This window comes from Macrotis lagotis, chromosome X, assembly GCF_037893015.1.
Source record: "Macrotis lagotis isolate mMagLag1 chromosome X, bilby.v1.9.chrom.fasta, whole genome shotgun sequence".
NCBI classification, from domain to species: domain Eukaryota; kingdom Metazoa; phylum Chordata; class Mammalia; order Peramelemorphia; family Peramelidae; genus Macrotis; species Macrotis lagotis.
This window is the reverse complement of record NC_133666.1, coordinates 146,664,048-146,690,380: the sequence shown is the minus strand read 5'-3', so window position 1 is coordinate 146,690,380 and position 26,333 is coordinate 146,664,048. Positions and strand designations below refer to the sequence as shown.

Below are 26,333 nucleotides of genomic sequence, written 5' to 3'. Positions count from 1 at the left end.
AAATGGATTATTCATAGATATTGTTCTGAAGCACTTCTAGAATTAATGTAAAAGTGGTTAAACAAAAGTTCTTAACATAAGATCTCTGGAGTTTACTATTTTAATAACTACATTTCAACAAATTGATTTCATTTATAATGCCACATATTTCATTTTATTCATTTAAAACAACCTGAAAAGTGGATCAATGGCATATACAAAATGGTTCAGAAATCTGGGGGGCAAAGAAATGGAAACATGTGTCACATTGGTTAGAAAGTCAAGATCATTTAAGGAAAAGATTAAAGACATACGGTTTCAATAACCTCTAGAAATCAATGAAAATATAGGAATATTTTGACTTCATCACTTTATTATCAGAATATTGGTCTATAATACCAGTTCAAGATTAGACAATGAGTGGGGCGGCTAGGTGGCGTAGTGGATAAAGCACCGGCCCTGGAGTGCCTGGGTTCAAATCCGGTCTCAGACACTTAATAATTACCTAGCTGTGTGGCCTTGGGCAAGCCACTTAACCCCATTTGCCTTGCAAAAAAAAAACTCTAAAAAAAAAGATTAGACAATGAGTGTCTAATTCAATCAACTCCCAAAATATGAAACTGCTCTCAGGAAGTTTACATCCTACTTTTATTCAAAAATCAATGTTTTTATTTTGTTTTGATCTGAAGCTTTATCAATTTAAGAAAACTCCATCACCATGGGCAGGCGGCATACCTTCAGTTTATAATTTTAGAGTGTTATTTGTGGCATTAAGAGGTTAAGTTACTTGCCACTCTTCACACAGCTAGGATATTCTAGAGAACCTGTTTTGAGTTAGATTATAATAGCCGATTGTTACATTTTCGGGGTGAGGATTACAACTCACACTATAAACCAGGGCTTCTTTTATGTTTTGTTGGTTGACCAGACCAGCCAAATATGACCTCAAGGACCAAATATATCCCTAAAAGGTAGGAATTATTCTTAAAACAAAAATACGTGGTAGATTTATAAAAACAAGCAGCAAACTTCACTTGGTCCTTGGACCATAGGTTTGCTGACCTAGTCACATTGTCTAGACTTAAGACAATGAAGGAGGAGCAAACCAAAGCAGAAATATTATGCTTTAGCGAAAGAATTGTGTGCTATTGAGTTGTTTTGTGGCTAGATGGAGTAGGATAAGGGGATAAAGATAATCTATTCTCTTCTTGTGAAATCTTGGGCAAACTATTTCATCACCTTGTTCCTTCTGACTCAGTCAATCAATAAATCAAGAGATAAGTTCAGCCAAGGGAAATGGGGATATAAAAAAATCAGCAAAACTGAATGTGTGGTCAGATACCAAGGACCTAAAAAAAAGTAGTAGTGATTTAGAAAGTCAATGCTCCAAGGAATCTCAAAAATCCAGTCATATTTTTACTATTTATAATTTAATGGTCACGTAGATTGGTAACTGGAACCAAACTGAGTAGAGATATTCCAAGCCAATTCTGCAATTTCCTTTCATTTAAAAAAAATATAAAGTAATATTGAGTACATGAGGAAGGAAGTAGCATTGCTATACATAAGTATATAAACTGATGAAAATTAAGTGTTAGGTAAGCATTTAAATCTTCTTTTAAAGTTTCCAATTTTCTTAAGTCCCTTGGGCTATTTGAATTGTCAATGCTGAGTGATTTCAAAAAATGACTAAATATTCTTAGTATTTCAAAAGAGATAGAATTACCTGACAAAGAAAGATACCAATCATTCAATAAGAATTTATTAAGCAGCTACTAAGTGCCAGGTCAATAATAGATGCATTACAATGAATGAAGTGATTTCTACTCCAAAAAATTTGTATTCTAATGGAATGCAACAAAGACATATATAAGTATATACAGAACATATAAAAAGAGATTAGATGAGTGCAAGTTCATAAAATACAAGATAGTTTCAGAGGAAAAGCAGTAGTGGTTGAGGAAGTCAGGAAAGGTTTCATGGAGAAGATCACAACTAGGCTGGGTCTTGAAGGAAGAAAGGAATTCTGCAGCATAGAGCAAGAAAACTACTTCCCAGACACTGGAGACAAACATTGCAAAGGCAGGGAGACAGGAAATGGAGTACAGTACAATAAAGAATAATAAGGATATTTACAACAAAACATAATACCATCTAATTGCCTTATGGTTTTAGTATTGAATTTCTCAGATTTTTCTCAATATCCAATGATTGTTGATATAGGAATATATAAGAAATTAGTCAAGGGCTCAAAAGATATTGTTAGAATACAACTGATGCTTATTCTGGGATGAAATTGTTACTGTCCAGTCCTTGGGAGAGTTCTGTGACTAAGACATCAAGCAGTTCATAATATAACACAATACACTTTCTCCATCGATACAATGAATGGATAGGAAATCATAGAAAGGTAACCTCCTCAAAGTGCCACTGCCTAGCTGCCCACAGGTGTTGACTGGCTTTGTATGTGTGTTTGTGTGTGTGTGTGTGTGTGTGTGTGTGTGTGTGTGTGTGTTTGTGTGCATGCGTACATAGATATATGTGTAGCAAGATGGCACAGTTGGGTAGAGCACTAGGATTGGAATCTTTAAGATCTGTTGCCAAAATACATTAGACACTTAGTATCTCTGTGAGCCTGAGTAAATTATTTAACCTCTGCCTGCCTTAGTTTCAACAACTATAAATGGGGATAATAATAGAAGCTACCTTACAAAGTTGTTGTGAGGATTGAATGAGATTGTATTTACAAAATGTTTAGCATAGCGAGTGACATATAAAAAAGCTTAAAAAATGTTTGTTTCCCCCATAGATAGATACTGATTAGATAGATATAAATATACACGCACCCACACAAACACACATTCATATAAATATCATTATAATAAATAAAAAGAAATAAAAGATAATTAAGTTTAAAAAACTAATAAATCAACCAAGCTTAATATTACATGCAGTCCTCCACTTCTGAAAAGGAGATACATTATCATATCTTCTCAAGAACCAAGCTTTTTCATTTAATTAGCCAGCATTTAATTTTCATATCTTTTCACCTTTTCATTTTCATATTTGTAGTCCTTGAACACATTGTTTCCTTGGTTCTTCTTCCTTCACTTTCCATTAGTTCACTAAAATCTTCTGTTTGTCTGTTTTCCAGGTATACATCATTTATATGATTCACTAATATTTCATTAATTTCAAGTGCAAAATTTTATTAACTCTTCCCCAATCAAAAGACAGCTATTTTATTTATAGGAAACTAGGTGATTCAACACTGGACTTAAAGTGAGAAAGATATGAGCTCAAATCTGGTCCCAAACACTTACTAACTGTGTGATGTTGGGAAAATCACTCAGTCTCTGTCTCAGTTTCCTCATCTATATAATAGAGATAATAACAGCACCTACCTCCCAGGGTTGTTGTATGATAACTCCCAGAGTTATCAAAGAAGATAGGTTTGTAAAGTACCCTGTTAACTTTAAAGCACTATATAAATGCCTAAAGCATTATATAAATTGATACTATAAATACTATAGTATATAGTACTGATACTATAAAAGCATCTTTAAATAGTTTGAGATATTTGTATTCTCCTCCTTTATATATACATATTCATATATACATATATATATATATATGTGTGTGTGTGTGTGTGTGTGTGTGTGTGTGTGTGTGTGTTGTTCAAAGGGTAGGGATATTTTCATTATCCATGTCATAATTCAAATTTGTTTTGCAGAATGATTGGAACACTTCATAGCTCTACTCCACTGGTTTATTAATGTACCTAACTTTCCACAACATATCCAACTTTAATCTTTCTCATCTTGTTTTCTTTGTCAGTGTGCTGCACGAAAGATAAAAGCTTAGAGTCAGTTTGAACTGTAGTTTCTCTTAATATATATGGAGCAGTCTTTCAAATAGTTGGTAGTAGTTTTAAATTCTTCTTTTAAAATTTATTTTTATTTATATCTTTTGAGGAATTCATTAGGGAATGTGTGTGTCTTACTCTTCTTGCCATCAATACATTCAGAATTGTGAATCCTTGCTAAGTAACATGGCTTATTTCTGCTTTTGCAAAGTATCTACAGACATCATAAACCAGAAGAGAAGTCTTTTAGGACCTATTGACAGCCTGAGTCTTCCATTTCCACCATGTTTATCAAGTCTTTGTGACTAACTACTTACTATTTTCAAGTATGAACAACCTTTCTAAAATAAGATCCATTAACAAGAGCAGTTACTATCAACTTAAAAATACTCTCATGTTTGAAAGATGACAAATCTCAATAAATATTTCAAGTAGTAATAGTGCCTTATTTTCATGTTTAATGCCACCCTGTTCCCCAAGAGATCAACTGGTCTCCCTTTCTGTTTGTCATAACTTGCTTGTTGTCTGAACCTTAATGAGACTGTCAGTCATTGACACAGTAGTGAGGTTCAGTTGTAGCAGCAAAATTACAATGGTTTGCTTCCAAGTACCGATATGCTATAACAGGTGACCTTATTTTAAAAATAAGTCAAGGCATGATTGAAAGTTAAGAGATTTTAAAAAGTCCTGTCCAGACAAAATTCTATTTAATTTTTTTTTCCATATTGGCAATTTTTTTGTTATCCCTGTAGATGTCTTTAAAAAACCCACTCTCTCTCACTTTAATTCATCCCTCAGGTTACAAAGTTTTCCCTTTTTAGTATTTGCCTCCTGTCTCTAATCTGAATCTGCTTAATAAAGTAGAAACTCATTTAAAGATTTCCAATCTTGTTAGAAGAACAATTGGTGAGGATCCCCTATATGATTCATATACTAAAAGACTGGTAGGCAAAAAATTATCTCCTATCTAGCTTGCTTTACTGAAAAGATGAAAATATTTCAGAGAAGACAAATTTTAAAGTATCATTTTCTCATTCCAAAGTCTAATTTTTACATGGAAGTGACCTTCAAAAATTTATACCAAAGGAGATTGAACTATTGTAGAATCTTCTATGTTGGAAAAGTCTTAATGTGTGGTCCAAGTGGCAGACTTGCTTCTTGTCCAAAGACTAGATGAGAAAAGACTGCAGAAGCTCACCACCAAAAGACTGGCCAAGGCTTAATGAATTCTTTCTCCATGGAGTCCATGAAGCCCTGAAGGGTCACTCCACTCCATTTTCCCCCTTGTATTATTTTTAGGTTTGCATTTTGGAATCATCTCTTCTGCTGTGCCAGGGAATACCCAGCTGGACATTGTAAGTATAAGGAGTTGGAATAGTGGAGTTGAAAGTCAGAGTTTTTGGCTCTTTGCTTCCCTGTCGGCACTGTGGCCTTTATCCCATTCCCAGTCCCTCCCCATATGCTAGTGAACTGGATGGAAGCCAAAACATTTGATGGACATTAATGATCAGATGTTGGGCTGCTGAGTCTCTTGTGAGAACTCTGCTTGGTGCCTCCCCTCCCATCATCCCTGTCCCTTTTCATCTTTTTTGCTTCACCAACTTCGGCTGCTGAGTATATATTTGGAGTGTTTGCCGGAAGCAAGCAGTGTCTCTATAATCACACATTGTCTCTTTTACACATGCACTCATATACACACATCTCTCTTCACTCAAAAAAATCAAAGGCATATGTTCACCAGGAGGGAAGAGAAGGGGGAGATGAATGGGCTTGCATAATAAAAGTATCAGTAATAGCTATAATGATATTAACCAATTCCACTAGGGAGGCATGTATTTGGATCTGATAAGCTGGAAACCTGGGGGGAACACTGGTACCAGTTAGCCTGTTAACAAATGATGGGTTGTTATTAAATTAGTTTGGCACTATTCTGAAAGTTTGAAACAATTTATGAGTAGGCATAAAGAGGAAAGAAGGTCTTCAAAAAACTAGTCCTACCTAAGTTAAATTGATTTTAACTGGAATCTGTTCAAAATGTCCTTCCCATAGAATATATCTGCAACCTGGTGTGACTGGATACACAAATCACAAAAGCAAGATTGCTGTATAAATGCAAATATCTGCATTTTTATAGGAAACAGTACACATTCAATCTACTTTTTTTCAGGGAGAAATTTCGGCTATCCATTCATGCATAAGGTTTAATTTTTTTTAAATAAATAAAAGCTATGTTCTAATAAGAAGTGAGAATGTATGACTCATAATGATACTTGCCCATAGTGTTTGAATAAAGAGGTCACTCAAAAACATGAACAATGGGGTTCAAATTCCATCCCTGACAATGACTGTGTCACTGAAGGCAAATCATCTAATCTGTTATTGCTCTGTATTATTCTTTTAAATTAAATTAAATTTTTTTTTACTCTGTAAGTTTCAAATTTTCTCCCCTCCTACCCTGCACCAGAGAAGGTCACCATTTGATGCAAATGTAGATAGATAGATAGATGGGTAGAAAGATATAGAACTATATCTCTATCTCTATGTATATAATTAGAGACTTCTATGTATAGATATATGCCTCTATTTATCTATCTGTCATATTTATTCTTTATTTAAAACCATACTTTTATTATTATTAGAATTATTATTTATACTTCTTTTTATTAATTCTTTCTCTGGAGGGACTAGCATCTTCTTTCATAGGTCCTTTGAGAATGATTTGAGTATTTTTGTTACTCAATTCACTTTGTCATTCACAATTATTCTTCAAACACTATTTAGTATTGTGTTGTTCACAAAGAATCAGACAGAACTGAACAACACAATACTAGATAAATGTCAGTTACTATTTTCATCATACCTCTCTTCCTTGTTCTTTTATTCTCATCTTTTTTTGATGAGATTCAGATGGAAATAGTCCTGGGAAAATTCACTATCCTGCTATTATTCTTTCATATCTAATGTTATACAAACTATAGTACAAGTAACTAAAATGACTACTCTCTTTGTAATTTTTAAAAATACCAGCACATCATGTAAGCTCATTCTCTCAACATTCCCTAAAAAATCCTTAGTACTATTCCAGTAGAGAAATGGGAATAATAAGCCATTTAAACTCCTCCAACAGGATATCAATTTGTTTTGCTGGGACTCCATATTATTTTAGAGCTTTTCATTCCATTTAGCTTGGAGATAATGAATCTTGGGTATGGTGACATCTATTCAAAACACTGTTATTAAGATTTTATTGATCAATTTTATCTAGGTGATCAAGAGTACCTGTTTGATCTCAGAGATAATGGTCCAGTTTCTATACAGTTTTTCCATTGAGCTCTCAAGTTCATTTTAAAGTGTGTCTATTTGTAGTATGGGAATTCGCCTTCTGTCAGTCAGTCCATGAAAGAATTTCTGACATAATAATCACTTCATTATTATCATTGCAGTTATTACATTTGAAGTGATAAAATAAAATTTATCTGATTCCTTTTCAGTCACATTCATTTTTTTGACTATCACCCTTGTTATATTAGAAATCCAATGTAACATGAGAATACTGCAACTGATATTTTCTTCTTTGAAAGTCAGGCTAGAAATATTAACCTGTTGATTGTGAGTCCATCTTTCATGCTAAGTTAACTTCAGAACATTGTATAAACTTTTATATTATGGTTGATTTATTCTTTCTTACTTTTCCAGATACCTTTCAAAACAGAGTAATTTTTTGCGTGCCTTACTGGATAAGAAATATTTTGTGTTCTTTTTAAAAATAGATTTTGTTGATAGTGAATATTTTTTGAGATAAGAAATTTTCCAGATGTTTCCCCATTAGGAATTGAAAATTAACGACACATTTCTGTGCAATGTCAAGAGAGGTCATGAATATTAACACTAAAAATACCCTTTTTGTTCACTCCAGCCTACAAGAATTTTAGTCTTCTCAGGATCCTGTTGATTATTTGCTCTGTAAATACTCTCTGTTTTAGTATAATAAAAGACGCAAGAAATGTTTGGCAGATTGGAAATTGGCTTTTCATTTCAATGATGGCAGGTTTGCTTGTGATAAATGAAGGGTTCAGAACATATTGTTTGGCACTGTACATTATTTATTATGGATATTTAAAGGGTTCACCACTTAAAGTCTATTGTGCTATGGAGGTGACCCTGAGTTCTTGACTCAGAGTAGAGGGTATCTACACTGATAAAATTAAGATTGCTTAAATTCATCATTTATTAAGCATCTAATGCTCAATGTTAAAATATTTGTAAAGTGTTTAGCACAGTGACTGGTAAATAGCAGGCACCCAATAAATGCTTATTCTTTTCCTCTCTTGGTATGTATAAAGCACTCTACTAGGTCCTGGGACTTCACCAGAAAACTCTCTGCCCTTAAGGAGATTAAATTTATCTAGAAGGATATACTATGTATGTATATAAGTAAAATCAAAATATGTAAAAAATTATGCAAAGAACTTTCAAAAAAGACATAGCAATACACTAAAGGTGTTTAAGCATTGGCTCATGTAGGATCCAGCACCTTCACTCAACTTTAAACAAAACTAAACTATATTTAAGAGATAGGGTATGGCACTAATGGGCAGTAAGGTGATGCAGTTGATAAAACACTTTGGAATCAGGAAAACTCATCAGACACTTTAGTTGTGTGACCCTGGGAAAGCCACTTAACTCTATGTGTCTCAGGTCCTCATCTAAACAATGAGCTAGAGAAGGAAATGCCAAATCTCTCCAGGATCTCTGCAAAGAAAATCCTAAATGGGGTCATATAGAGTTGGATACAAAAGAAAAATGACAACAACAACTGAAATAGAGCATCAATACTTTTTCCCAAAGAACTAATTCTTTAAAAGAGGTTATTCTCTAAATCAACCAAGTTAATTAAACTTGAAAACGAAATACCCACATTCTCCAAACCACTATCATCCACCTCCATACAAAAGGAAGGTCATTGTCATTGCCAACAGATAAAGGAAGAGGTGGTCAGATAATAAGGTATATCTGCCCTCACCCTTGGAGTCAGGAAGGTCTGAGTTCAAGTCTTCTTTCTGTTGTATACTGACTGAATGAACTGGACTGTGTTGCAAATTTCTCTGTGCTTCAGGCATCTTTATAGGACTGTAAGTTATGAAGTTGCCATTCTACCTACATTGGCTCCCTTGGAGTTTCTACACCTGGAGTTTTTCATGCTGATGAAATTACCAGTCCAATAAAACACACACACACACATATGTATACATATACACTCTCTCTTTCTGTGTGTGTGTGTGTGTGTGTGTGTGTATATATATATATATATATATATATATATAATATATATTAAATATATACATATATAAATAAGTATTTACACAGAAAATGCTTAAATCTGCACACATTTGTGGGCATATATATTCATATATTTATGTGCTTATATGTATGTGGATATATAGAGATATGTATAAATATATATATATATATATATATATATGTATATATATGTATGTGTGTGTAAATGCCTGTTTAGACATAATACTTTTTTGATCCCAAGATGCACATGGGAAATTCTACCTTTGATGATGAAGAAACAAAAATGTGCTGAGTTCAAGTCCAGGACTATTAGATAATGCTGCTTCACACATCTATATTATTAAATAAATGCAGGATACAGAAAAAAGTTGAGGGGGAAGAAAATCAGAACAAATGTGTTTTTTTTGTATATTGCTTTAAAAATGTTAATTTGGAACCTATTGAGGGAAGGGAGAGATGATGAATTTAAGCATCTATTTGTTTAGTTAACTAATATATAAGAATTCATAAGAGCCAGCATGAGAATATGGGATAGCATTGAGATTCTGAGTTCTTGATCTGATTCTACCACTAATTAATTTTGTGACCTTGGCAAAGTCTCCTACCCTCTTTGGGCCATAGATAGCCTCTCTTCTTGTAATGGAGAAATTGAGCTGTCTGGTTTCTTCAGAAACCAACAGCAGTCCGTTCTAACAGTTCAAAAACATGTTACCATATGAAATTTAAGAGTATCATTCCCATGCTCAGTTATTATGTATTTCTTCCTATTCAAGTTTTGATTTTACTTAGCCCTGTATACATTATAATCCCTAGTAGAATGTCAATTTCTTGAGGGTACCATTTTTGACATAACAGATAACAGGCATTTAATAAATGTTTATTGTTGAATATTTATTCATTCAATAAATATTTATTAATGCTTACTATATGCCAAGTATTAAAGCCTCCATGCCATGTTTGTAGAAATGGAATTATTTTCTTTAAAATATTCATTGTTATGAACTCGATTTTAGAGCTGGAGAGCATCTTATTGAATCTTCTCATTTTACAGATGAGAAAATTTAATTTATCTGCCCAAGGTTTCACATAGTAAAATACTAAATCAGGATTCATATTTGTTTCTAAATCCAACGTTCTTTCCATGACATGGCAATGAACCTGATGTTTGTTTGTGTTTATGGTTAAATGGTGGATTTATGCAGGATAAGGGACAATTCTTACTAGTGAGTGTGTGTGTGTGAATAATTGTATCTCTCTGAATAATATAATTGACTCCAGGGGCCAAATTCCTTAGGCAGCTTTATTTTTCTAAGAAAGAAGGGGGTAGGTGTGGGGGGGGATATGAAGAACTCATGCCATTTCAAGGTTTTTATAAAGTACAAAGAATAGCACTCTTTTTATTTGTGTTTGAGATAATAGTAAATGAAGTCATGTACATGGAGGTCATGATTTAACTTCATGCAAACTGAACTGTAAAACTGGTGATGCAGTGGATAGAGCACTGAGTTCAAATTTGACCTCAGATACTTTTTAGCTGTACAACCCCAGGCAAATCACTTAATACTGTTTACCTATTTCCTCATCTATCAAATGAGCTGGAGAAGAAAACAACAAACAATTCAAGTAAATTTGCCAGGAAAACCCCAAATTAAGTTATGAAGAGTTGAACATGTTTGTAATGCCTAAAGAACAACAACAAATACAAAAGCTAAGAAAACATCCCTAAATACAGTTCCCCTCCTCAATCTTTCTTGTATCTGTGACCCTCAGAATGACAACATTGCAACTTGGCACCTGTTTCTGCATCCTGTACAAGTTTGCAATGTCTTATGTATATCTAGAACTTCTATTTGATCTGGTCCACAGCCTCTCCCTGCATTGCAGTACTTCCTGAAGTTCACTCATGCCTTAGACCCCTTCCCCAGTATCCACAAGTTACTTTCCTTCTTCCTAAGTGAACTTAAGACTCACTGACTTTTTCTTGGATTTCCTGATCAGAATTTATTCTAGTGCTTTTTTTAGTTCAGTTTGGAGGAGGTTGTTTTTCTTGTTTGGTAGTTTTTGTAGGGAGCTCACTGTCTTTCTATATTCTGCCATTTTGTCTTTGCCCTTGGCCTTTGGATTTTTTGGTTATGTGAATCTGAATTTTCAGGGGCTGGAAAGTTAGGGTTTCTTCTGAGTTAATGCTGGGTAGAGGAGTGTGAGGGTTATGTAGTCACAAATTGTGCAAGTCCCTTCACCCCTCTGACACAGTTCTTCATCTCTAAATTGAAGAGGCTAGACTGGATAATCTGTTGAGTCCTTTTTAACACTAAATCTTATCAGTCTTATGATTCCATTGACCAATGATGGATAGGGAGACGGCATGGGCAGCTTGGAATATGCAGAATTTGAAGTCAATCACATCTGGGTTCAAATGATAACTTTAAGCAGGTAATTTCAATTTTTCCCCTACTATAAAATGGAAGGGTTAGACTAAATAATTTTTAAAGTGCCACAGAATGAGCCATATCCTTCTTCTAGATGACTTTATTCAGGATTTCAAAATATCTATGGTTTCGTTGATTAGTGGATAGAGTGTCACCCTGGAATCAGGAGGACCTAAGTTCAAAAGTGGTCTCAGACAATAATTGCCTAGCTGTGTGACCTTGGACAAGTCAATCTTTACTCCATTGCCTTAAATAAAAAATTTAAAAAGTATTTATCTCCATCTATGTTGAATGAAAGCATATTTATTAAACATTTACTTTGTCCCAAGCACTGAATTAAGTACTGGAGCACAAATAGGAAAACAACCAAAAAAAAAAAAAGAGAATACCTTTTCTCCCAGAGCTCACTATTTGTGGAAGACAACACATTCAAGTGAGTTTCTACAGGGGAAATGGAAAGGTCCAGAAGTCCTAAATGTACATTAGTAGATCAGGTGGAGGTAGCAATATCAAGTCAGGTCTGGTAGACCCTTCCTTCTCAGTAAAGAATTATACTTGGTGACTCCCAGGTTATCCAAGTGATATGAGCAGCCATGCTGGGCTTCCAGCACCCAGCTTCTCCATCAAGTTTGAACTGTGGTACATTTACAAATGTTTAACAATGAGTTCCCCAGTGTATGGTGATAGAGGTAGGTTTTTGTACTATATACTTTTAAATGTATTCTTCATTATCAACATTTTTCTCTGTCACTTTAAAATCTAGACAGCTAACAAAACAATAAATCAAGTCATATTTTGCAAATTTCTGAGATGTAATAAACACTCCTACTGAAAATTTAACTATCAATTCTTGCAAGCAATGAGCAGGCTACAGCACAGGTCAGGAAAGGTTAGGACAAAGAAACTGCTAACAGGAAGTTACGGGAGGAATTTGCCAAACCATTTGCTTTGTTTGCTTGATAGTATTACTAAGATGAAACTATTTCATCACTCTCCTACTTGACCTCTTCAGAATATTCTAGTTTTTCCTTCCCACTCAATATTTGGTGGTCAGAATTGACCTTAATAGTCTAGTTGTGGCCTGACTATAGTAGATATATTATATCTTATCCTATATAAAAGTAAATTCAATATACTATAAGAATTCTATATATTATTAATGAAAACTATATGGTACTATATAGCATGTACTATATTTTAATATAGTCTTTTAATGTAGTCTAAGGTCAAATTAAGTTTTTTTGGAAACATCACATTATTAATATATATTGAATCTCCAATTTTTTAAAAATCCTTTAGTCTTTTTAAAATATAATACCATTAAGCCACATAACATATATGCATTCTTTATTTGTATAGTTTTTCATTTTTTATTTTTTTAGTAAGGCAATGCAGTTAAGTGGCTTGCCCAAGGCCACACAGCTAGATAATTATTAAGTGTATGAAACCGGATTTGAACTCAGGTACTCCTGACTCCAGGGCCAGTGCTCTATCCACTGCGCCACCTAGCCGCCCCTGTATAGCTGATTTTTAAAATTAATTATATACCTTTATATTTGTCCTCTTTTTTAGTTTTATCTTTCTAGTATTCTGTCATTCTGCTAAGATTTTAAATATTCTTTATTTGGCCTTCCCACTTCTTGACTATTCCTCCTAGCTTTAAGTAATTCACAGACTTATAAGTATATTTTAATCTAAGTCATTGATTAAAATAAAAATTGAATAGCTAGAATTGAATAGGGACAGAACCCCAAAGTAAGTGTACTGCTAGAGATTTTCTTCTAAGTTGGCCACTAATCAAGACTCTGGGTTAGTTAGCTATGACTATTAATATACATATTTATTCCTAACAATCCCTGTTACTTTTTCAAAAACTAGTGATTGCAAAGCCCATTCTTGTATTTTTAGGAAGCAATAGAAAATAAATTCTAAACCTAAAAGGTACCTTAGAGATTCAGAGTTAAAGGGGCTTGCCTTGGGTGACACAAGCTACAAGATGCTTTTTTGATTATATGCATTGCCTTTCCAAAGTCAAGGATTGATATCAAACTTACTAGTCTATAGTATTTGGAGTAGTCTTTTGTTCCTTTATTTAAAAATTGGGACAAGTTGTACCTGTCTCCATTTTTCTACCACCTCTACTGATCTCCAGTTTCTGAAAGATTATTGAAAGCAGTTCATGATTTCTTCTGCAAATTCTTTCAGTACCTAGGACTTGGGACTAGAAACATAAGGTCATTTGAAGCATCTCACTTCATGTCATTTTGCTGACCTTTTCTTCAATTTCGTCCTAATCAAGTTTATTCTCTGTATTTTATAGATCATTATCCACAGTAGAGAAAAATTCAATGAGTTATATGTTCTATCTCTTGGCCATTCACAATAGCCCATTTGCCCAGGTTTTTCTTGTATGTCAAAGTTTAGCTCTTCAGGCATCTGACTGAACCTTTTGGTACAATTTGTAGTTAGCTCATCTCACATTCTAGCAGGAGGAATTCCAGCCATAGGAAAGTAGGGCTTTGACCAGGGTACAGATATCAAAGGGAGATATCCTCCTTGTGAGAGCCCTCCCCATGGTGACCCCTCTCCCTTTGGTAACCATAATTCCAGGCATCCAACTCCATAAATTCTACTGATTCCCTATTGCCTTTAAAAAAGAACTTAAGTTTATTATGCATTAAACCTCTTCGGCAGTCTGGTAAAGCCTCTGGGTACCTTCTCATATAAATTTTTAATGCATATATTAAAATATATAGGATTACAAAGGAAAACTATTATATTGAAAGTATTATGAAATTTAAGTTGGGTGTCACAGTGAATAGAATGGAAGGCCCTGCAGTTAGGAAGATCTGAGTTTATATCTGACCTCAGACAGTTAATAACTGTATGACCCTGGGAAAATCCCTGTTTGCCTTAGTTTTCTTTTCAACAACATGAGCTGGAGAAGGAAATAGCACCCCACTCTAGTATCTTTGCCAAGAAAACCCAAAATGGCATCATGAAGAGTCAGAGAAAAGCAACTAAACAACAAATCAAATGAGAAAAAAACATTTCTCAGATCCCTGGGTAAGCATACTCTAGAATAAAATGCAGATTCTGTTTGGTTTTTTTTAAGACCCCAACTCTGCCCCAGCTGTCCCACTTCATGATACATTACTACCTTGCTCTTACTTTATAGTTCAATTAAATGAACTTACGCATAGTGCTTAGTTTTTTTTGTCTCTGTTCTTTAACACTAGACATCCCCCATGCCAATATGCTCTCCGCCCTTCTGCCTCACAGAATGGCATTCTTTTTTAGAATGATAGATTTAGAACTGCAAAGAATCTCAGAAACCATTTAGCTCTTCCCCCAAAGATTGTAAGGGCCTTCAAAGCAGAGACTCATTTTTTTCCTTCATATCCCATGTTTAGGCCTGTACCAGGTATTGGATAAGTACTTAATAAATGTTATTAATTGATTGGTCCTCTCCACCTCTCTGTTTCTTACTGAAATTAGTCTTTCCCCTCAACTTTTGAAGAGCTCCTGAATGCACCACTTCTTCCCACTGAAACTACAAAGACAGTAGAGACTATTCTCTCTCTTATTACCCACTACCTCACCTACACACGTCTTTTTGCCCCATACAAAACTATTTCTAGTTCTGCTTTTGTAGCTATAGCACCCCCATGCGCCAACCTCCAATATAATTAGCCCCAGGAACATTTTCAGTCTAAAGTACACTTTCTGCAATAGGCTTTTCTCTGTAAAACTACAATTCCAAGGTTGCCTTCCATCTATTCTGCTGTACCTTGTATGTAGCTATTTATTTCTATTTTACATTCTCATTAGAATGTAAAGTTCTTGAAAGTAGAACTATTTTTGCCTTTCAGTCTCTAATCTAAATTCTTAATAAGTAATTGTTAACTGAACTGATACAAAAACAAAGAGAGACAGAGATTGATGAAGAAAAAAAAGAATGGAAGGAAGGAATTAAGGAGAGGAAGGGAGGAGGGAAGAAAAGAAAGGAGGGAAGAAGAGAGGAAAGAAAGCAAGAAGAAAAAAGAAAGAATCAAAAAGAAAGAGGGGAAGTAAAATAATGAAAAAAAGGAAAGAATGAGGAAGAAAACAAAAGAAGATAAATAAGTAGATATATATTTATATGCTTCTAGTTCTGACTCCATGAGAAGAAGGATATATGGTGGAATAAATACTGCCTTCAGTTATCTGTCTTTATCCACTGAACCACCTACCTACCCCTATTCTGACCTATTTTAAAGGAATCTATATTAGTCCTCAAACTAAGTATTTTTCACACTCTACAGTTTGATGGTTCATCCAGCAGGAAACTGATAATTAGTCTTCAAACTCATAAATCTATAGAAAGGTTAAGTTAAACTTCAATTCTGAAGTAGTTTTAACATTGTGTGTGTGTGTGTGTGTGTGTGTGTCCTCCCAGAGAGGACATAATGTTTGTAATGAATGTTCATTATGATCTAAATTTCCTATCACTTCATTTGCTTCAGATAATGATTCTTAATTCTGCACAGAAATTCTAGAGGTTGGGGTGGATATTGTTACTCACCATAACCTCATATCTTTAATCTTTTCCAAAAAAAAGTTAAGTCATCATCCTCCAAGTTACAGCACTTTATTCTTAAATAACATCAAGATCTACATGAAAATATACCTAGTCTTTGCTGTTATTTTAGGTCACATTGGAATAATGAGCAAGCCTTGCAGGTCACTTTTTAAATCCCTGTTAGACTTGATATACAGCTTTAGGTCTTGTATACAGTAATAATTCCAAACAAAAATTTATTGATTAGCTGAATAGAGAGTGCACATTTTGTATCTTGGTGAAAAGAAGCAGAATGTGGAAGACTAACTTGAAGAAAAGTACTTTAACCTTTTAAAGGAACATGAAAAGCTTTTTCAATAAGGATGATTTCATCATTTGTCAACTTTTATTTCAGAGTCTTGGATGGATATTGTTGTAGGATATCCAAGTATAAAAGATTGACTGTCTTCAGTCCACTGAGCTCTCTTTCTTAGTTTTCTTTAAAACTTTAACAAAGAATGTGTAGGATAAATTTCTCTTTTATTGTATGCTGCTTTTTAATTTTTGAAAAAAAATTATTTTGGTACTTTTTGTCTGTCTGAAATCATCTTAAACCCAGTTTCTGTATGTGAAAGTGTTTCTACTAATTTATCTTAGAAATGCATTAGTCATAACATTCTCTAATCTTGAAAGTATTGGCAATTTTCTCCTCATAATTCTGCAGTTGGAAAGGAGTAGGAGTTCTTGTTGGTTCCACCTCAGGGCAGGTAATTTTGGAAGAACATCCTGACCCTTGAGACAGCCTCATTCATTTTCTGTTAGATGCATGGAACATCTTATGAAGCAAACAGAAGTACTTGTCACATTAAAAAAGAAAAAAAGAAAAGAGAAAAGCTTAAATGGTAGAAGAGAGGAAGATTGGGTCACATAGTCTTTCCTTGGAAAGAATTAATAATTAATTAAAGGCACCCTACCATTCAACTCCAAGCTAACAGAAGGATTTGTTTAGGTTTCTTGCTTTATATTTTGTAGAGGTCATTCTGAATCTGATAAGATATTGCAAATGGTGTGCTAATTGAGAGATTCCCTCAGTGATATGGAGAGTCATCTTACTGTGATGCACAAAAAGACATCAGACACAGACACACACACACAGACACACACACACACACACACACAGAAACACTGCAGATACCAAAAACATCATTTCATGAGTTAATATTTTCATTCATTTATCTATCCATTCCACCAACTAGTATTTTTAATTTTTATTTTATTTAATAGGATTTACCATTAAATATATAATAAACTACTATCTATTGATGCTAGGCAATGGGGAAGTTACAAAAGTGAATAAGATTTAGTACCTCACTCAAACATGTTCCCTTGAGGAGATCACAGATTTCCCCCCCCCCCAAAAAAGGGGTGGAGGTAATATTTGAGATATTAGAGAGAATACAAATATTCTTTTGTTTATTTGTTTGGGAGGCAATTGGGATTGTGACTTTTTTTATTATGTCACACAGTTAGTATATGCCTAAGACTGGATATGATGAACTCACATTTTCCTGATTCTAGGGTTAGTGCTCTATCTACTGCATCCTCACCTACCCCCAGTCTGACCTATTTTTAAAGAAGCTATATTAGTATTCAAACTAAGTATTTTTGAAACCTTACAGTTTGATGGTTCATCCAGCAGGAAACTGACAGTCTTCAAACTCATAAATCTATAGGAAGGTTAAGTTAAACTTCAGTCTGGGAGAGAGAGAGAGAGAGAGAGAGAGAGAGAGAGAGAGAGAGAGAGAGAGAGAGAGAGAGATTGAGATTCTTTAAGGCCAATGTGAGAGATTGTGCATCTACATACATTCCAGAGAGGGAAGATAAAGGCAAATTCAACAAAATAGACAAATAAGAATACTAATTCCAATATCCTTTGGGTCAAACAAACTTTGTGTAAAATTAAATTTATAATGAGTTATTATCCACATGCCAGAGTGGCCAGAACATTAGCCTTAGAATCAGGAATACCTGGATTCAAGTCCTGTTGCTGAAACTTATTAGCTATGTTATCATGAAAGTTGACTGACACAGTGCCTCAGACAGTTGCTGAAGTCAATAAGATGTGGATAAAATGGAGGGAACTGTTATGTGGTAAGTTTTTTTTCATATGGTTGAAATGATGAATCTGGATCACCAACAACAAATTTTTAATTTTATTTTTATATTATATGTTTGAATATTTTTCTAGTTCACAATATTATTTAGGTAGGGAACAGAATTTTCAGATATTTATAAAATTGATTTTTGGATATGTGTGTGAGATAAAATGTGAGTTTTCCATGACAGTACTTTCTCTATTTATAGGAGTACTTATTAACTTTGTTCTTTCTATCATAATGCTTTCAAAATTAATATTAGTTGGGGGTGGCTAGGTGGCGAAGTGGATGGAGCACCAGCCCTGAAGTCAGGAGTACCTAGGTTCAAATCCAGCCTTAGACACTTAATAATTACCTAGCTGTGTGGCCTTGGGCAAAACACTTAACCCCATTTGCCTTGCAAAAAAACCTAAAAAATTAATATTAGTCTAGAAAATGTCATAATTTCTTATGCTTTGGGGAATTCACATAAAATTTATTTTTCCCTCTGCCTCTTTTAAGACATACATTTAAAAAACACACATCTAAATTTCAGAAAATGTGATGTCTCAGTGTTTTTTTCCACTCACCTTAAAGTTCTGTCTCTCACCAAATGCTGCACATCAATGAAGGGTACCTATTCATCTTGATGAAATGACTTTGAATTGTTAATTGATTCAGATTGATTTGATAGATGTCTGACAGCTATCTTTTTTTCAGCATTTTCAGTCCCATTTGCTTCTGTGAGCCTATCCATCAATAAACACATGTAGAAACAGAGCTCTTCCTAGTTGCCATTCATTCATTTAGACAGGACTGGTTGGAGGGCATGTGTGGGGAGACAGTTTTGGGTCATATTTCCTCTAGAAGAATCCTTGGAAATACTTAACATTAATTTAATTCACTTCAACAAACATTTATTGAGCATATGCTATGGATAGAAGGTAGACCTCAGACTTTAAATCTCACCTTTATACATACCTGGATATGTGACCTCAGGCAAATTATTCAACCTCTCTCTATCCCATGTAACTCTCTAAGACTATTTAGCAGTCTTAGCAGATAGCAGGAGAATTGCAAATCTGTTTTGGTTTCCTTATCCAGAATTCCCTACATCAGTGACCAAGAGAGAATCATCAGAGGTTTGGGAGACAGAAATAAGGAGACCAGACAGAGAAGTCTGTTACAGTACATAGATGAGAGGTAGCAGGTGCCTTAATTAATGTGACAGGAAGAGTGAGAGCTGAAAGATGAGGATGAATAGATTAATGTTACAGAGGAACAATCAATATGAAGTAGAACCTGATTTGATTTTAGAGGTGAAGAAGACAGAAAACTCAAAGGTGATTTGGAAATTTTGAGCTAAGGTGCCTTATAATGGTATCATAAGCAGGATGGGAAAAATCTAGGATTATACATTCATTTCATGACAATGAGTTTGAACATCCAATGGACTATCTAGACAGAGCTATCTAAACCATCTGCAAGGAGTTGATCACTGAATCATAAACTTAGAACTAGGAATTACCTTAAGGATCAGTGAACACAAATATTATAGGTAAGGAAACTGAGACCCAGAAAAATAAATTGTGACTTGCCAAGGGCCAGACCTTTAGTGTCTGAGATGGGTTCCAAACTCAAATTTGCCTGACACCAAGTTTGGCTACTAAATACTGTATATATTCCACCAAATAATGTGTGTATATATATATATATATATATATATATATATATATATATATATATATATTGCCATGAGAGAGAGCATACAAAGAAAAAAAAGGATTATATTGAGAGACTTGCTGCTGTATAGCAATGGTAGCCTTGCCCAGTCTTCATCTCTTTGTGTGACATTGTAATCAAATACTCACTTCTTAACAATCTTCAGTAAAGACATTAAGAGAATGAGTGAAGTTTTGTGAAGCACTTGTTGGGTTATACAGAATCACAGACTTGTTAATAGTCAAGAGGGACTTTGGAGGTGATTTAGTCTAACCCCTATTTTACAGGTGAGAAAATTAAAGCAAGAGAAATGATTTTCTTATCAAGGGGTCCCACAACAAGTGAGGAACAGAGCCAGGATTTGAATTTGAACCATCTGATATGAAGCACAATACCATTTTTTCCTAAAGATCTGGTAGAGGCTTCACAGATCTTCCAGTCCCTTTGTTTCTTTGACAACCTCCAATAAGGAATATGTTATATAGTTTCTTTTTTTTAGGTTTTTGCAAGGCAAATGGGGTTAAGTGGCTTGCCCAAGGCCACACAGCTAGGTAATTATTAAGTGTCTGAGACTGGATTTGAACCCAGGTACTCCTGACTCCAGAGCCGGTGCTATATCCTCTGCGCCACCTGGCCACCCCTGTTATATAGTTTCTAATTCCATGCCTTAGCTCTTTTAATGAATTTCCCCATTTTCTTTTTTGTAACAGTTTCTATTTTATTATTTTAAAATTTTAATAATATTTTATTTTTTTCCAATTACATTATGCTTTGGGAAGATATTTTTCAATATTCATTTTTTGGAAAGATTTTGAGTTATAAATTTTTCTCTTTTCCCCTTTCCTCTTGTTCCTTCCCAAGATAGCATGCGATCTGATATAGCTTATACATGTACAATAATATAAAACATATTTCTATATTACTCAAATTATGAGAGAAGAAACAGGATAAAATGAAAAAATAACCACAAAAAGGGAAAAATTTTGTGCTTCCAATTGCATTCAGATTCCATAAGTTTTATCTCAGGATATGAATAGCATTTTCCATCATGAGTCCTTGTGTTTGTCTTGGATCATTGTGTTGCTGAGAAGAGCTAAGTCAATCAAAGTTGATTTATCGCACAATATTGCTCTAACTGTGCATAATTTTCCTAGTTTTCTGAAATCTACCTGTCCATCATTTCTTTTAGCACAATACTACATTCATAAGCCACTTTTGCAACCATTCCCCAACTGATAGGCCTCCCCTCAATTTCCAGGTCTTCACCATAGATTTGCTATAAATATTTTTGTATATGCAACCCCTTTTCCAATGTTTATATTCTCTTTGAGATATGCCTGGAAATAATATTGCTAGATCAAAGGGTATGTACAGTTTGCCCTTTAGGCATAGTTCCAAATTGCTATCCAGAATGGTTGGAGCACTTCACTACTCCACCAAGAGTGTATTAATGTTGCAGTTTTCCCACATCTACTTGAACCTTTATTATTCTCCTTTTCTGTTAGGTATCAGGTAGCACCTCAGTTGTTTTAATTTATATTTCTCTATTCAGTAGTGATTTAGACTATTTTTCTTATGACTATGCATAGCTTTGATGTCTGCATCTGAAAATTGTGGTCATATCCTTTGATACCCATCTCTTTAAAGTCATCGTTGCCTTCTTCTAGCTTTACATATTTGAGTTTCAGTTAACAAAAATGTTCCCTGGTATGAGGAGGAGTACAAATTCTGGAGTGAATTAGTCTAAATTACAATATATCAAGCATTTGTAACTTGTATTTTAGGAACTGTATTTCAGTTGTATTTTAGTATTTTAGTAACTGTATTTCAAAATAATTAGAATTTGTATTTAGTAACTTGTATTTTAGTAACTGTATCTCAAAATAATTAGAACTTGGAAACCCTAAGTAGTTTATTCATTTTTTTATTATCATTGTGTTCATTTCAAAATGTTATTCTTAGGAGAAGTTTATAGATTTCATCAGACTGCCAAAGGGATCCATGATATAAACATGCTCTAGATTTTGGGTGTTCTCTCTTGTAGATTCTTCCCAAGATAATATTTTCCAGAATCTCCAAAATAATATTCTAAAAGAAGTAAAATAGTTATTGTACCTGAAACTGTAAACAGAATAATCTACCAAAGAAAAAAAAAGTTGCTCCTTAGGGATCTGAACTAGAGATCCCAATTTTATCCTTAATTAGCCCATGTCACCTTGGATTAGTCATTTAACTTCTTTGAGAATCAGTTTCCTAATTTAGGAAGTTATGATGCTAGATTATTACAAGTAGTCCTTCATTATGGAAATGATTGGTGACATAAGTTGCACAATTAAATTAGGTAATTCCCCTAAGTCTCCTTCTAGTTCTCACCTACTATGGTTCCTTTAAAATTAGGTTATCTAACATATAATCTTGTAGTTGAATTCTTTATCTTAATGCATTTATTAAGCATCTACTATACTGCCAGGCACTGTGCAAATTAATAAATATACAGTTTCCAAAAAGAAAGACAGTCTCTGCCCTTAAGAGGCTTACAATCCAGTGAGGGAAGACAACAAAACTGAGAGAAGGGGCCATGGAATATGGGGAGGGGTCATGATGGGACTTGCAGCTCAAAGGAAATAAAAAGTCATCTGGCCTGGGTGCACTCCTTAAATGGAGCTGGGAGAAGCCCTCTTCTCTGCCCTCCAGTTAAAAGAGCTCTAAGGGACAGAGGGTCCTGTTGAAGTATGAGTCCAATAGGTGACGTGATCTTGTAAGATGATGAGATTCTTTTAGTCATAATGGAGAATTTCAAAGGAAAATGGGCCAGTAGAAAATGACACCAAGTTCAGTTTTCTGTTTTCTAGTGAAAAGACATTTTTACTGGGTCATATATTATACAGAGTCTCAGTAGACCTATGTTCTTATTCAACTCAACTACTTATGTGGTTTATGGTCCAAGGATAATTTTACCCATCCTATCCTACTCTCTTGACATCCTTGGGAAATAGGATTAATAATCCTAACCTATGTCTTACAGTTGTACTGAAAATTTAATGACAATTATTGTGCAAGATTCATTCCACTGGGGACACTGTATGATAGATGATTGTGTCAGGAATACTCTAGATTGGGAAAGTGAATACCATTCTCTGAGAGAGCAGTTTAAACCCTGATAAGAACGAGCATTATATTCATTTTGATGCAATTAGATTTTGCAACATGGTAACATGGAAAGAATGCCGGACTTGGGGCCAGGATACCTAGGTTCAAATGTACTAGCTATATGATCCTGGGTCAAATTAATTAACTCTTTTTGGAACCATTATACTCATCTGCAAAATTAAGGGTTTGTATTTAATGACCCGTAAGATTACTTCCTGACTTAAATTTATAAGCCTTTGATTTAATCTTTCAGCCTCAATTTCCTCTTTCATAAAAGGAGGATATCAATGTTTTCCTGATCTTCCTTAAAAGGGTTGTTTTGTAAACAAAATACCTTAAGTAGTATTTTGTAAACCTTAAACTCATATATATGTGTGTGTGTGTGTGTGTGTGTGTGTGTGTGTGTGTGTGTGTGTATGTGTGTGTGTGTGACATCCTGTAAGGTAGATTGTGTTATCTCCATTTTTTATCATTGAGGAAACTGAGGTAGACAGAGATTATTATTAATAAATGTTTGCTGTTAGATGTGAACTCAGGGCTTCCTGACAACTCCCGACCCAGTGCTTTATCCATTGTACCACCTAGCTGTCATTACTAGTTTTGTTTTTAATTTAGACCTAGCATCTAGAACTCTGTCTTTCTTCAAAGTAGTTTATTCATTATATATTGTTTTCAAACAGGGACGAAGAGGTCTTGGCTCTGTTTTTGTCTGGGCATCTGGAAATGGAGGAAGAAGTAAAGACCATTGCTCCTGTGATGGATACACCAACAGTATCTACACTATCTCCATAAGTAGTACTGCTGAAAGTGGAAAGAAACCATGGTATCTTGAAGAGTGTTCATCTACACTGGCCACAACATATAGCAGTGGAGAATCCTATGATAAGAAAATCGTATGTCTTTAAATCTAATGTCTATTTTTTAAAAATTCCTTTATATCAAGGTAAAGAAAAATTGATTAGCAGTATTGCATGAGGAAGAATAAGTAGATGCATATAAGCCCTGACTTAGAAAGTTGATCAGCTGCCTAACTTTCACCATTTTTTAAGAAAAAAAATAATTTACTATGTATTTAGGTCTTTTTACTTATATTTAATTTCTCAGAGCATCAGAGGATCATAGCTAGAACTAGCAGGAAACTGAAGTCATCTAATTACACTATCTTCTCTTATATAAGGAAACTGAGGCCCAGGGGAATGACATGCCTTACCCAAGGTAACACAGGCAGTAGGTGACAGAGATGGGACTTGAATCTACCTCCTGTGATTTCAGAGCTAGAGCTCTTGTATTCTCTTCCACAAGTGCCAGATTCAGGGTAAATATGCATTCCATCCTGAGTCAGGTAATAGAATGGAAAGAAAACTAGTAGGAGTCAGAAGAACTGTCTTCTACTCCCATCTTTGCCTCTAATTAGTTCTATCACTATGTTGCAAGTCACTTCTTTATTGTAAAATCCAATTCAACAAACATTAGTTAAACTTTGATTTTGTGCAAGGTTCTATGCCAAGTGTTGACTATTAAGAGACAAAAAAGAGCCCCTTACCCCGCCAAAATAGCCCCTGCCTTCCATTCCCATGGTTTATGGGGATAATAATAGTTATATCTTATATGATTTTACTCTGTACATCAACTGAAATAATATATGTAAAAACATTTATAAATTTTGTATGCAACTATTAGTTGCTATTAATATGATTTCTGCCAACATTGTTTTCCCTCTCTTTGGCATCTTTAGCTATAAAATGATAGGGTTTGTGCTAGAGAAGTCTTTGGATAGATTTCATGGGGTTTATGAACTTGGATTAAAAAAATTACATCTTTATTTTTACTAAATTTTTCCTCCAATTATTTAAAAACATGCTGCTAAAAAGGCCTTCATAGGCTTCTCTTGATAGCCAAAGGGGCCCATGACACAAAAAGAAAAAGAATATCTTTATTAAGTGATTTCCGAGATCCCTTTTAGTTCTAACAATCTATGAGTCTATGAAGGAGTCAAATAAGTTTTCAGCTACTATTACTTTAGTGTTCTTTAAAAACAAAAGCTAGATAGATGTGAGTTTTCAAATAAGCAGCACCAATTGTAACTTGGATGTTCAATTGTGTTTTTCCAGTCAATCATCAATATGCCTTCCTAGCTCTCTTCTAAATCTCAGTATTGCTAGATTTTAACACCCAGCCTTCTCTTTCTTCTGCCCAGCACTGTGTTGACAATTTTTCATTATGACACCTTTTCATCCTTTATCTTTCCTGAAGCCATGCTTGTAAACTGTCTAGTGGTGTAAATTTATCACTTTGTTTAGCCATGTTATCTGACACTTCTTAGCAGGAAGTTGACATAGTCACTTGTCAGACCCTGGGCCCCAATTTCCTGTGGGTTCACTAGGATCTGGTTACCTTCCTTGTTTTAGGTCATTTCAAAATTGCTGGACCTTAATTTCCCTAGATATCTAGTATACAAATGGTAGAATGAGGCTAAACCCTAGACTACATCCTTTTCCTTTAATTTCAGTTTTTGAACAAATGAAATGAATACCATACTCCCTTTTTAATGTCACGTTCTCTCTTGGGATTTTTTTTTATCAAAACTAGATTAAGAGCATGAGAACTTAAATCTATATTCAGATGTTTCCTATAAGTCCCATCTCACCCTCTCTTCTTTTGGTAACTATATAGCCTTGAAAATTATTTTCTTGTTCCTCTAATTTTAAAGAACATAGCAGAGAAGAAAAATGATTATTAGTTCTGAGATACATTTGCTTATGTGTTGATTATACTTATTGTATTTTTAATAGTCATGTATCAAGATTTATTTACAACTATTTGATGAATGCATGTTTTTAGAGTTCTAAGTTTATTTTTTAGACTGATAATAAACCTGCCAGCAGATGAGGCTATATATAAAACTGTCTGATTGACCTGGTACACAGGGAAAAAATAGACATCATTCTCTGAATCATTTCATATTTTCAAGAGCCATACTCTGATTCTTATTTTTAAAAATTCAAAATAAAAATATGAAAAATTTCCTCTTCTGCCACCAAGGACCTCAGGCCTTATAGAACTGATAGTCTTGACTCAAGACCTACATAGTTATTGCTTCTACTTATACTAGAGTATGTAGCGTGTGCAGGGAGGACTCGTATTTCTGCTGGAAGGGCTTGTTGAACCATTTTCAGGGTGTCTCATCCACTTTTGGTGTTCATCTGTCCCCT

General features: G+C 34.3%; 1 protein-coding gene across 4 annotated transcripts in view; it reads left to right on the top strand.

Moving 5' to 3' along the window:
• PCSK5 (proprotein convertase subtilisin/kexin type 5) overlaps positions 1-26,333 on the top strand; it is a 594,760-nt gene that overhangs the window by 256,084 nt on the left and 312,343 nt on the right. For all 4 annotated transcript variants that reach the window (XR_012472398.1, XM_074206682.1, XM_074206681.1 and 1 more), the window contains exon 8: positions 23,802-24,014. Coding sequence is in view for 3 of the 4 variants with exons in the window: in XM_074206682.1 (XP_074062783.1) it covers positions 23,802-24,014 (213 nt within the window). In the remaining variant the exon portion in view is untranslated. The remainder of the gene's footprint in view (positions 1-23,801; positions 24,015-26,333) is intronic.